The sequence below is a fragment of the Diadema antillarum genome, unplaced genomic scaffold (genome assembly GCF_040938485.1).
Source record: "Diadema antillarum isolate AM-2024a unplaced genomic scaffold, OU_Dant_1.0 seq00000583_RagTag, whole genome shotgun sequence".
Classification (NCBI taxonomy): Eukaryota; Metazoa; Echinodermata; class Echinoidea; order Diadematoida; family Diadematidae; genus Diadema; species Diadema antillarum.
This window is the reverse complement of record NW_027271517.1, coordinates 219,552-234,506: the sequence shown is the minus strand read 5'-3', so window position 1 is coordinate 234,506 and position 14,955 is coordinate 219,552. Positions and strand designations below refer to the sequence as shown.

At 40.1% G+C, this 14,955-nt stretch overlaps 1 protein-coding gene across 1 annotated transcript in view; it reads right to left on the bottom strand.

Moving 5' to 3' along the window:
* LOC139735522 (NADPH--cytochrome P450 reductase-like) overlaps positions 1-14,955 on the bottom strand; it is a 41,693-nt gene that overhangs the window by 25,256 nt on the left and 1,482 nt on the right. The window contains exon 2 of the mRNA XM_071646283.1: positions 1,684-1,891. Within this exon, the coding sequence (XP_071502384.1) occupies positions 1,684-1,871 (188 nt within the window). The 5' untranslated portion in view covers positions 1,872-1,891. The remainder of the gene's footprint in view (positions 1-1,683; positions 1,892-14,955) is intronic.

The window sequence follows — 14,955 nt, the reverse complement described above, 5'->3', positions numbered from 1 at the left end:
CAGGTTGTTGTTGTTGTTGTTGTTTTGTTTTTGGTTTTTTTTTTTTCATTTTTTTGAATACTGGTCCATTCCTGACAAATTTACTGGTCCAAAAGGGATATTTACTGGTCAGGGACCATTGGTCAGGGACAGTCAGACCAGTGCAGTGTGCAGCGTTGACTACTGAATATTAGACACACTGTACAGTTGTATAAATACTACATTATCCTGCTTCTCTAAAAGAAGTTGACTATGAGGGCATTTCCTTATTGCATTATGCAGTCAGCGGTGAAACAGTATATTTTAGAGTCCGGCTGGTATTTCCAAACGCCATCATACGGTTTCTTGTATTACCACTTATCGTATATTTTTAACGGAAATACAGTGTACACTGCATCACAGCGTATTGCATGAGGGCAGGATTGGAAACCCAACCAATCCCTGACCACTAGTCACCCAAATAGTGCAAATTATTATCATGGGAATAATGAATAAATGGTTTATACTGCCATGGAAGCAGTGAAGTTTTTGTCGGTGAGCACAATGATACAAAGCCAAAGTAGTTTTGCGATCCCATGATACACATTACAAGTTCTTCCTGAACAATTTCCCATGCATCTCATGTTCATACTACAGCATGTGAATGCTTTAATTTTGCAGCTGCATTAAAACTTCAGTTTATTCATGCCAATCTGTATGTTGTTCTTGTTTTGTTGTTCATTTTGCCAGGAATAATTAACACTGATATTGTCACGTTGGGTGACTCAAAACAAGAGTCAAAGTGCTGATGTGAAAACAACAACAACTGATCTGTAAAGCACTTCCATGTTGGATAATTAAACCTGCTTTAGAATGCAACATGTTACACCGTGGACCATCCTTTGACCTACACATACAATGTACATGTACGCTAGTGTAGGTCAAGTGATAGTCCGAGTGTCAGTGAGACAGTGCCGTGGTGCGCGGCAATTACAAATTTGTTGTAATTGTCAGCTATGTCAGAAGTTGACTCGTATCTTACCGTGCGAGTACGTAGTCTAGTTGCCTTGTCCGTGTTTCAGAATGTTCTGCGTTTTTAGCAACAACATGATTGGTAAGCGAATTAGCCTAAGCCCTAAGGATATACCTACCCCTCAACTGGCCTGACAAAAATGTGGGTCCCACACTTTATCAGAATCACTCTGTTTTGGATATCTCAGCCATTTCAAAACCAATTTTCATCATATTAACATTGAATTCCTCATGGAAATACATGCTCTTTCATAATTCATAAGTGGTTTCTCATTATCTCACCAAAAAATGTTAAAAACCAGAAATTAGGTCTCAACCAATACGACACGATCCCTTTAAACTAAACAAATACTGCAATATGTCATCTGTCTTTCAGGCACCTATTCATGAATGAACATAATACATTACAAAGCACATATGAAGGTACACGCAAAGTTCAAACAAGGTCACTTTAGGGGCTAACTGTTCATGCTCTAACATGGGCTGACTGACATAATTTTAATATTCTTGTACCAACTAAATCCCGTTGACTGCAAATGGAAGAAAATAGATCTGGTGGAATCCAATAGTAAGCCTATGATTACCACTGGCGATATGCTTCTGCACAATGCCTATGGCTTCGTGATGATTGTGACCCTGAGAGGCTTAAAGGCCAAGCTCTGTGCATCAAACGCAAAGGGCTCCCTCGCTCACCTCGCTATGGGATTGATCAGCCCGTCTGTCTTGGTCTCGTTCTTGGAGCGGAAGAAGAACCAGTAGACGCCGACGCCCACACTGAGACTGAGTAGGAAGACGTCCAGCATGCCGACCCCTAAGCCGCCGGCCGAAGCCACCGCCTCCGCTGCCTCCACCGCATCACTCCCTGCTGCTTCAGGAAACATCCTTAGCGTCTACTCTTTTTCTATGACAGGCAAACAGAAACAGCAAACAGACAATCGCATGAATCTTGAGGATGTTAACAACATGAACATCAAGTTAAAACATCATCCCGTAATACGTGTACAACTGTATGGGTCAGGAAACATCCTTTATAGTGTCTACTCTTTTCCTACGTCAAGCAAAAAGAAACAGCAAACAGACAATCATACATGTTGTATACAACATAAACATCAAGCTAAAACATCATCCCGTAATGCTTGTACAACTGTTTGGGTATCAATTAAATCACACATCAACTCATCAAACTCATAAGCTGTTGTTGCTCACTTGCTTCTAAAGGGGACGCTTGAGGCCCCTGATTCACTAGCAATAGTGGTCGTGTTATACACAAGGCACCTTACAATCCCTATTGCCTAGTCCTTGGCTATTTGGATGTGTGTACTTTTGATTTTGACACCCCCTTGGTCCCATAGCCCCCATCCCCCCCCCCCCAAAAAAAAAAGGTCCATGGCCCCTCAATACCTCATACATGTATATTTACCATAATGTTTGAAAAGACAGCTTGTGTGAAAACTTGTGAAACCCTTCTACCAAACTTTGAACTGAAAAATCTCCAGAAAAACTGTTTGGAGATTTATAACACAGGCTAACATATGTTGCCATGGCCAATCATGCATGTGAATAACTCACCAAAATGCAAGCAAATGGATGTCTCTGCTAGTGTAAATGGCTGATCTACAATCCATATTTTTCTGGGTATTTTTTTTTTTTCAATTTAGGTTTGTGCTTATGTAAATGGGCTTCCTGATGAATATAAAAAAGAAAAATGTCAACACTGCCAACCTCTTTAAAAATGCCTTGAAAACAAAAATCAGAAAAGGTGGAACAACAATTGAGTAGAATTTATTCAACGATGTACTGTATCCTTATTTTGTAAGAAAGAAAACAAAAATGAATATACACACTGTACAGCTACATTGCAATCGAGCATGTTACAAAGACTACAGTACTTTGATGTGCCATTACTGGTATAGTGACAAGATCTTTGTTTGATTTAAAGAAACGAATGTCTTCGCCTTAACCATCACAATCCTTCACTTAAACAAAAAACTGGCATAATATAAGTTCCCTTTAATATTTGGTCATTGCATATTCTCCCTACCCCCCCCCCCCCCCCACACACACACACAACCTTGTCTAGACATTGCAATTAATCAACACTTTCACATATGTGCACTAGAGGGCAGCTGCACTTGTTACACTCTTGAAGATCCATGCCTAATACAGACATGTATGTGGGGGAATCTCTGGGGGACAGGTTGGGGCAGTAACACCCTCTGTATTCTAAACCACGCTTGCTTAATAGGAAACGTGTATTTGTCCCCTTTATATATGCACTACACGCATGCATCACAGCCATCATCCAAAGCACATCGTACATTGACCCTCGACAGAGCTTAATCGGTTCTGATGGGTTGGGACTCCTCCAGACAATTCCCTGCGGAAACTAATGACGCTCACTGAAACCAATTCATTGCCTTTCAACAGACACGACAAGACTACCTTCTACATGCATAGTGTACAATGTAGCTCTGACACAAACCTACGAGCACAGACAGTTGCTGGTGACTGGTAAGACTTACGCTGTACATGGACGAAGAGAATAGAACACAAGAAGTAGCAACATGTTCAGGGTACAAATCCAGATGTTAGCAATGCAACCATATCGCTTGTTTGAAATCAAGATGGACAAGATAGATGTTTATACTCACTACGTCCCTCTCAACCCAGGTGTACAAATGGGTACCTGGCAACGCAAGGGTAAAAATAATAGCAGGGCCCTCTGGTAGAGCAGTGGCAACATTGAACTTGAAGAGGCTACCCTGGGTAAATAAGACCATATTATTAACACATTATTATTTCTAAGCATGAAGAGGTAGTCTGAGAAAACTTGGAAGGAAAACTTAGGCTTATGCTTTCACTTCTACGCTCATGGGATGCTTTTAAACTTCATTTACATGCTAGTTTTTAAGACCATCTACCTTGGTATACAGGTTTAAAATATAGCATGTGGTGAGAAATTTTAGCCTCTCATAACTTTATTTTTAAATTCAAGATTGTACTACCACCCATCCTGTTTGTTACTTTTACTCTATTTATTACTACCAACTATTACAAACATGTAGCAGTATACAATCTCAAGCATATATCAGGACCATCATCTATACGTAGGACTGCGTTTAGGCTATTTTGGGGCAAAGTCAGTATTTTGAAACATGATAGTGCAAAACATGGTTGCATCCCAACTCACTCAGATGTGAACGCTTTATCTAAACAGCAATTCAAAACACACAAAAAAAAGGTGCATTTATGATCCACGATTTTCTCAAGTCGCATTTGCTGGGGAAGCGTAAACACAAAATTTCATACACTGAACAGCTTGGTATCATAGGGGTTTACAGTTTTTAACAATGGGCAGTGCATGTTTGCGAAATCAGCTCTTTCTCATGCTTGAAAAAAATAGAGCATAATCAACAGTTCGGTACCCTAATTTTTTTCACAAATTGACTACCCTTGGGATTGTACACAAACAAGTCTCTGGTGGTACTAATGTGTGTAAGGTTCAATGCTATTCAACAAGCTCTTTAATTTCTCAACTTATGAAATGGTCATATAACAGGGAGTATTAGCAAGTTCCCTAAATAATGTAACCCTTTATGAAACAGGAGTCAATCAACACTGGGCCAACTATCCTTGGCCTATCATGATAAGTCTCCCAGGGAAATGCAACAGATGCTTTTCTTCTGAGTTCACTTGGAATGATTTACATTTGTGGTCAAGTTAAAGTGAGAGCCTTCTTTATTGTAAGCTAGCATCGACCATTCATGATTGCATTGACTTAAGGTCACATGTATAGCAAAACACATGCCAAAGTGATTTGGGGGGAGGGGGGGGGGGGGGGTGAGTGGCAAGTGTATTACTGTGGAATACAGGAGTTGCTGCCCCTTCTGTTGTGTACATGCTGCGTGCCCAAGGCATTGTGATGCAACAGACAAGGTGTTCAATACCCCCCCCCCCTCCCAAACCACACCATGTGTGCCCATAATCAGGGAGGTGAGACACCTCAGCTCCCTGCTATAATACACATGGGATGAAATTGTGCAATACTACAAATTGTACGCACTTGTCTCTACACAGCCAGTAATTTCCACACTTCTTGTACTTTCCTGCTGTTGAGATTGTCAGCTTGTAAATGAATCTTCACTAAAAATTGTGGTGTAATATCAATATTAAGAGCATGATGACATTGTAAAAACACAGACCCATATCTGGTTGCAAATAATTACCGGTACCTTACTAACACATCAATAAAGGGGAGCTGCCATTAGTTATGTTCAGACGACAAGCCTTAAACCTCGAGGTTAGGAAACCTCGAGGTTAAGCTTGTAGTAAGGGACCGTGTAGACGCACTAGTAGTTACAGAGTACATTGTAGCTAACCTCGAGGTTACACAACTGTAGCTCGATGTTAAGAGCCACGAGAAATCTTATGGTTAGCGCTCTATCCACGAGCCGCAGGGGGTCCCACTTGTAGTTACAACGTTAAGCACCGTGTGGACACAAAAATCAACGAACTCAAGAGCTTAACCTCGAGGTTTCCTAACCTCGAGGTTAAGCTTCGTCATGTGGATGCACGTCCGTCATGTGGACGCACGTCGTAGTTAGGGGGCAAGAGCATAACCTTGGGGTTTCCTAACCTCAAGGTTAGGGTATGTCGTCTGAACGTAACTATTAAGAGTGATTTTCTTGGTAGGCCAATAGGCTGGGAGTCACATGGAAAATGCCCACTAACATTACTACCCAGGTGACTAGTAGGCCCCTATATAATTGAATTGTGCAATAAATTGCATGCATGTTTAATGTTGGGAGTTTTAAGTAACTTTGTACATGTAGGTCTACTTAGTAAAAACAGCTAATTTTGCAAACAATTTTTTTTTTTTTTTTTTTTGCGAATGAGGTCACAGACATTTTAACGGAGATGTTGTCGCGATTTGACACCAAGGCTATCGTAAGTGCACTAATGCCTGTCCATTCACTTCACTAGTGCACCAGGTGGCGATATTTTCATGTATGGTTGAATTCACTGTAATCTACAACAGCTTAGCTGTATACATGAATTTATTATGCTACATGTATGCCAACCATCTCTACATCAAACAATGCACTGCACCGTCCTTGCTCTATTTTCTTTATTCACACTACAATGTAAGTCCTCAACTGATGATCAAGGGTGTGCCTTTATGTTGCTGTCAATGCTCTACAATATCCTGTCACCACCATCCAATGTGTCCATCATGACGTTTTATCTATTGATTCAGTATGATTGACAGATGAGATGAATAGCTCTCTGTTCGAAGAGAAACTGTCACTTGTTTATCAAAGAACATTTCTCTATTATCATGGACAATGATCTGGTTTGTTTTTTCTTCTCATTCCTCTTCCTCCCCCTCCCCCTATATAAAAGCATACAGTATCATTACCTCCGCCAAGGGAGGAGGTTATGTTTTCGTTACCGTTGGTTTGTTCGTTAGTTAGTTCGTTTGTTTAGTTTGTCCGTGTGCAAAATAACTCAAAAAGTAGTGAACGGATTGGGATGAAACTTGCAGGAAAGGTTGAGAATGACACAAGTACCAAACGATTAACTTTTGGTAGTGATCCGAGAATTTTTGGGGAATTTATGAAGGATTTTTGACATTTTGGCAGGTAGGGTCAATGAACTCGGGAGTTAGGGCTGCGCATATTTGAGGTTTGCCTGCGCGCACTAAAGTGCGTGCTCTAGTTTCTGCTGGGGTGAGGCGCGCCGTGCAGCTGAGTGTTTATGACGTAACAAAGGCTTCTATATTGGGAAATCTGGCAACTTTCAGCACAAAATGCTGTAAGTACGTATGAGTGGAAATCACTGATATCTCTACGGAAGAACAAGATCAGTGGTGAAAATGATTTGCATGCTTGGCGGAGGTCTGCGCTCTCAGAGTGCTTTTCTAGTTTACACATAAAATGGGTTCATCGAACAGTTCATAGCCTCAGACCAAAGAATAAATGCACTGAAAAGGGATGAATACCTGAGCCTGGAAAACATGATGAGAGATACATTTGTAGTATTACCTTTTGGCCTTCAGCGTACACACTGTACATACCGGTATTTTATAAGAATAATGGCTTTGGAAAATAAAGACAATTGCATGATAAAACCAATGACAATCATGACAATAACATCAATAATGATAATCATCACAGATGTGACAACATTTTGTGAAAATGATAATCATAGTCAACATATGATTTAACATTAGTCTCATGTATACAGCAGACATGATGGTCTAGCTTTTAATTGGTGAACAATCCTGGTTACTGAAAACAACACAAACATACCATTTGGGCAAGCAGGTTCGAGAGATGGAGTTACAACTGACTATAATTATTCAATCAGCTGTCAGTTTTCTATGGATGAAAAAAAGAAAAGAAAGTGTGACTGAATATCTTCACAACCTACATGCACTTCAAATGTCATGTGATTTCACGTATACACCTAAAAGACCACATACAGTCTGTACAACACAGGGGAAGTACATACTGGTGTATTAAGTCTCTCATTTCCAGGAGACACTTTCGCATAAACTTGATAAAGCAGGTCAAGTCTACAAGATCATCTTCACAATGTAATATGCTGAGAGTGCATTCAAGAATTCCCTATTCAACACTTAGTGACTGCACACCGGGAATAAAAACACAGTCAAGGCGTTCCTGATTCAATCTATACACTATTGAGACTATTCACATCCATATAAATCTGTCATGTACAGCTGTGCTTAGTAAGGATTTATACACTGTGGTAATCTTATATAGTCCTGCACACTGGAACATTTTCTGGGCAGGGAATTTTCTATCTAAAAAAAAAAAAAGGAGAACTCAGGGTGAGTAGTATTTACATAAGAAGGGCGCCCTATTCACAGGATTTGACCCCACTGACACCCAGTGGAGTCTACCACAGGGGTGCACAACCAGACCATCAACCCATGGAGGTGGGAACACCTCCCTGATCAACCTGCCCTCCTGGCTATGGATAGGGGTGCTATTTTAATGGTATGCTGCTATCCATTGAAACACAGAGGGAAGAGATTACCAAATATTTTCTGGCTTCACACCTGGGCTAAATGGACTCGCCCTTTCCGTATCAATGACATCACAGATGTGATTAAATATATCATGGGTGTATGTTTCGACTAGGCCTATATACACTAATGTAAATCTTTCTCTATAAAACTAATAGTACTGTAAAAGGAAGAGAACAACGTGTGAGCTCTGATCTTCAGTGATGTTCATGGCTAAAGTCAATTTCTCTTCTCTTTATCACGAGCGCTGCATGTATGAATTCCTTCTGGTTCTGTGGTTTAATCATCGAGGGAGCTCTCTTCAATGCGTGGATGTAAATCGTAGTTTCAAATCTACAGTAGAAGCTAATTATTTACGATGTAAGTTTGCAACTTAAAAGATTACAGACGTTGTGTGAACCGAACTACGTATCATGTAATACTGCTTGAACAGTACATTACATTGACTCAAAATCTCCTGAGATTACCTAGCCGAAAATAGCAGCAGGTATCTTGTTGATTTTTTCCCCAGTATTTGTTCCCAAGATTCTGTGGTTTGGCTGCAAAATGTGCTTTTACGGAGAGAGAGGTCAATGGACCATACACCAAACTCATTCATAAAAACCTCCTGGCTTTTATCAAGTGTTCACAGGATACACTGTAGCATGATATCCTGTATAAAGCTTAGGAATCTGAAAGTGGATCATTGGCTTTGGTAACGTACATTGTAATTTTCAAATTTTCAAGGGATACTGACATCATTCCACAACACATATCTGCAAAAAGTATTGGACACATTTCGCTCTTTCTTTTTTTTTAAACTCAACTGCAACCTAGAAACTTTAATAGATGCACATAGTGCAGCAATCAATCCTATTTTTTAGCAACACACACTTGTATCTTCATTAGAATCTGTGCTTTTTTCTCTCTTTTTTTACCTACATGCATTTCAGTTGAAATTAGGCCTTTATTTTCTCAGTGCTTACAAAATGGAACAAAAAAAAAAGTACCTCATGAGTACAAAAGGCTTTTGGCTTTGGCGAATGAAATAAAATGAATTGGAATTTTCGCCCATGAGTGATTTCAGATAGACCGCAAATGTCTATAGGCAAGCACAGCTGTTGAAAACTCTACACAATATCGTTCAAAGTGATTGTCCATGCTGACTATATCCAATACACACAATGTAAAAAGACTAAACAAACTAAAAATACTGCTACAACACAAACAATACTAAAGCCCTCTGCACACAAACACATGCACACACGTGCACGCGCATACACACACACACACACACACACAATTTTGTTGTTAATTCAAAACTATACAGTAAATATCAGCTAGTCATGACTGTTCAATAACCTTGTAAAACATACTATTCGTGGATAGTTTACTATACAAACTATGTACACTATAGTCTATACACAAAAACAAGGGAGAGAAAGTGAGAATTTAATATTCCTTACCTAATGAAATAACAGATGAACTGTATTATATCTGTCCAGAGTTGAAAATATTAAAGTTGTGAATGACTCTAGTCATTGTACTCTTGTACAGCAAGGACCTCGCATAAAAGGTTTTGATACACACAAAGAAAACGTTCCCTGAGGTCCAGAGTGCATTTTACACATTTACATTGTTGAGCAAGTAGCAAACATAGCGTGTACCGTGGGTATTCAACCTCAAAGGAACTTGAGCTCTTGAGTCTGCAGAAATAACACTTGCTGCATACTGAAGTACAATGTACATTACACTCACACAAAGGTCAACAACAGTTCTCATTAGACTCCATTCAAAGACCACAATTATCACTGTATATATCTCGTATGTTGATGCATATATTGCCTTTCATACAGTTGAATTTGCTTCAGTAACCACCTGTCTATAATAAGTATGTAGTCGCCATGTATACCATGTGACCACATAAAAATTCCCCCAGAAGATGTGGTGAAGTTAAGAATTGTACGCATGCAGGAGCATACAAATGATGCACCATTTACGCCATGTTCCCAGCAACCACGGCAGCCACATTTCAGGCCACTGTGGACAAAATGGGATGGACATGAAACAACCTGGTGAGACGCAATACATAAAAGAGACAGGCTGTGCTTGCCGTGGATGCCGTGTCAGATTTTTAAACTGTCAAAAAATTTGCCATGGCAGTCCTGGTGCTAATGAGGAATCTTGTATGCCGTGATAAAACGGGGTGAACGCAACGAAACAAGACGACAGGTAATAGGTCAAACAAAACTCGGAGGCGGTCTGTAGCAGGACGCGACGGAAAATATTGATAGTCTAGCCTGACCAGACAACGTGAGAACAGCGTCTGATAGCTAGGGTGAGGACTGGAACAAACAAGACTAGAGTGCAAAGAGAGGAAAACAGGAGAATGTCTCATCTACCCATGGCGAACTACGTTTTGGGCAAATGGGGCTGCCATGGCCACTGGGAACATGGTGTAAAACCCAGCATAACCGCCATCACCTAAAATGTATAATGGCATCTGTAACCAGCAAACACAAATTATGATTGTGTTAGACGGCTAAAATACATTACTTGTATACATGGTAACAGGTATATATTTTGCTGTGTTTTTGGTTTTGTGAATTTCACAAGTTGACTAATATTTGTGAAATTATTGCTTCTCACCACACAAATGGGTTGCATGCATACAACTTGTGTTGTAGTCTCCAAGGTTAGAAATTGCTAAATTTTTCCTTGAAAAGTTATGACACTTCTTTCTCATTCCATCTACACTGTACATGTATATGGTTCCTGATCGCAAACTCACCCATCTGCCTGATTGTATGAATATAATCTGGTCAAAATTTGTGAAATATTATACCTTGAAAATGTCCCTATTATCATAAATGCCACATCAAACCTGTCTATGTACATTTTGTAGACTTCTTGTCTACAAAGACGGTACTGGTAATTTGTGTTTCCCTAATGCAGTCTTGCAGAGACAGGCAGGGTGCTACAATGTACATACAAATAAGAGCTTGCCCGATTGCCCAAGGCAAGTGAAAATCAAAGTCCAGCAAGTGTTTTGGAACAATGAAAAAAAAAATGCTTGCCTGAATTGTGCAAGCTAAAAGTTTTGAAGCCACCTTTTTTTTACACCCCCCCCCCCCCACAAACCCAGAGTCAACCATGCAGAAGCCCAAAGATAATTTCATTTCAGCATCTTTCCAACACTTACGTGAAGAAGCCCCAACGCAATGCAACAATGCAACAATTGCTATTCCAGTGTTTTTAGATCAATACAGTGTATGTGCTGGTCATTCAAATGATTCAAGTGTGTTATTAAGCCCTTGACTAACAAGGGATTTTCTACATCACTTTCTTATGTTTTGGACTTTCTTTTAGAGCAAGTAAAATTCATGTTCGGGCAAGTGTTCTGCAACAATTTCAAAATATGCTTGCCAGATCGGGCAAGTGAAAAAGAAGAAAAATGTTATGTAGCACCCTGAGACTGGTTTGACTGTACAATGTGTCAAGTATGAAAAATACAGGAGTGTGATTTCAAATGTATAAATACCTCCTTGGCCAAGGATGCTATGTTTTCATTGGTGTCAATTTGTTTGTTTGTGTGTCTGTTTGCAAAATAACTCAAATGTTGTGAACGGATCTGGATTACAGGAAAAGTTGATAATGGCACAAGGAATAGATGATTAAATTTTGGTAGTGATTTGGATATCTTAATGCTGTTTGAATGATTTTGTATCTTTTGGCAAATATGGTTAATGAATTGGGAGTTAAAGCTGCACGTACTTGAGGTTTGCATTATACATGCACTAAAGCGCATGCGCTGCTCAAGGCAACACGCAGCATGCAGGATGCTGACAAGGTAAACCAGGCTTCTATCATTGGGCAAGTTTAAGAGTGTGTGTACCGTACACTATGTCCAAACAATGGGATTTGCCACAATGATAACTTTGAAAATAGTGAATCAATCCAAATATAATTTCAGGGCATTAAACTAATTACCCACATCTTACAAAAATACTATTCCAGTTTGCTGCAGTGGTCAAAGAGAAATGAGGGTCTTTATAGAACATGTCAGGAATCCCTTCCCTCCAAGTCCTGTCCATTACATGTTCACACATTAATACGCAGTTCCAAGAGCATCCAAGTGCTAAACTTGGAAGAAACGGACACATAACAAGCTTTACAATGATCCACATTCAAAGTGAATGGGGTTTTCTGCAAAATAAAGGTGAGGTGCTATATTTTTAGATCCTGAAATAGCATTTCATATTGAAAGTTTTCAATGCGGAAATCCAATTGTAATTTTTTTCTGGGACATACTGTATGGGTGGAAATGAGCTGCTTGGTGGAGATCTGCGCTCTCCCGAGTGCTTTTCTAGTTTTCACATGCTTTGATTCTTGCTGTATGTCATTGATAGCAAAAACCTTTCCATCATGGCATAAATTAAAAGTGCTTCATAGCGCCAAGGGTATGTGCTTCATCTTGGTTACGCAATATTTGCTCCTCCGACAATCGTTACAATCCTACTTTCTCCAAAGAACTTTAATAGGGTTCGGGTTGTGACACGGTTTTAGGTTTACATGTAGTTTGATGTAAGGATTAGGATTTGGGTTAGGGCAATGTGTGAGGGTAAATTTATGTTTGGCTTAGCCTGCAGATTGTATTTCATGGGAGCAACTGTCGCAGCAGCAAATGTCATGGAAATGTCACCTATGATTGTCTGCTACAGCAAACATTTCCTTGTGTGCGCTGATTGAAATGTACCGCCGCATGGCCAACAGCATGACTTCAGTAGCTTTAGGTGAACTATAGTGAGCGTCATCCGGGTAACTGGTTTATTTCCCTTGGTTTAAGCAGATAACCGTATGGAGAGAAGTGATATACAGTGTGCAAATGAAGCAATAAATCATAATTTTTGGCAAGTTGCAAATTGTGTTAGTCAATACAGATTACTGTAAAAGTGGAAATTTTCGCAGTGTTGAAATTTTCACCCATTTCGCGCAACCAGAAACTAGCGCGAAAATAAAAGCACGCAAATATTTTTGCTTGCCATACGTTCCTGCACGTGATGTCTTGATTCCGCGGAATTTAAAACACGCGAAACTCTCCTGACCTGGCCAAGCGCAAAAAATCAGTCCACTTTTACAGTACACCAAAATACAGCACAAAGATTACATTTTATTTATGTGTCTAGTTCGTACCATGCATACTACATGTATGTATTCAGGGCTCGACACTAACGGTGGCCCGGTGGCCCAGGGCCACCAAAAATGAAAGTCGGGCCACCAAATTTCAGAAAAGGGCAAATTGGTGGCCCACCTCGGGCCATCATATTTTTTTGAAAAGTGTGTCAATAAATTCGTAACTTTTTGCGCCGGAAATGCATAAATGCATGCAGTGAGTGTGCGACTTATTCAAAAAAAATGGACTTTTATCAATGTTTTTTTTTTTCGGGCCACCAAATTTTTCTCTCGGGCCACCAAAAATTTGAAATTGATGATTTTGGTGGCCCCATCGGGCCACCGAAAAATAAAGTTAGTGTCGAGCCCTGATGTATTACATGTGATTAATTCAAAATCTACTCAGTCGTACCATGGTCACAGAGTCCCGAGGTATATCTGATGGTGACTGGTACAGCCATGTCACAACTTGCTGCGCAGCTGGACTAAGAGATAAGACAACTTTTATTCTGCATGCTGCAGGCAGCCTTTTGAAATAAAGGCAATCCAGGGGTTTAGGGGCTAAACACTGTTATGACCTTACAATGACACTTGTTGATATTTAAGGTTACAGAAATGTATTCTGACATGTTTCAGTTTCTCAAAGATGCTACTGCAAACCAACTTTGGCGATCAATAATGAAATTACTGCAATAAATATTAATGCCAGATGCCTTTGATATTGACAGAAATCACATTCCCTATGAACTCACTCGCTACTCCCAGATCCCCAATATGGATGCGCAAACATGTTGCGTTCACATTACAATGTACATCATCTACTGAAATTAGCCAGCCACTCTGATGGCATGCTGGCATCTCATGCTCCTGGGCCACACTGTGAGAAACTGTGCATTTAAACGCAACTCGAAAAATCAAATACCCCAGTCCCATAAATATCAAATGCAACTTTGCGTTTTAACTTTAATGCAAAGTTGCGGGCGATAAATAGTTCTACTGAGTACTGTAGATCTACTGAGTACTGTAGATCTAGTTGTATTTTAATTGATGTTGTGTTTGATCACATGTTGAGTTTCCTGAACTGGTAATCAGTGCACATGTACACGTACATATGTAACAGTTAGTTGGTAATTTGTTGACTGAAAGATCGGTTTCGGTCTGTATCTGGTCGTCGGGGATATGTTCCACGGAGACTGCGTCTGGCTTCACAGTCTAGATCCCCTCCTATCAGGGAGGTGGGAAGAGGTCTCTCCCACCTCCCTGCTCCTATACATACCAAAGGCAGTCCTACACGTTACCGTAGGGAGATACTTTAGCACAGAAACAGATTCACCAGTGGCAGTGATCAGTTATCAGAAAAATACATAGAAGCGCATATACAGTGCGTGCAGTTGTCCTTTTTGGTTATCACCGTGCACGTTAGCGTTTCAGATTTGCTGGTGGGATGCTCTAGCACGGAAACCAATTTACCCATGCTCTGTTATCACTAAAGTCCAAAGCAAATGGTCAAAAATTATTACATCTCTACCTTTCGAATTGGGAGCATAACCATGATAACCAGGCCCACCCAGGCAGGACACTGCCTGGCATCGGGCACCTCACTGACACTGGCACCCACTGGGTTTGAATGCTTGCACTTGCACTTTGCTTTGCTTTGCAGCTTTAAAAATTCTTAACCAAAAAGTTCAAATGGTAAACCAATGTGCCCATTGTCTAAAACCAATAGTTTTAACGTCAGAAGATAAATCGTAGATGCACTTTCT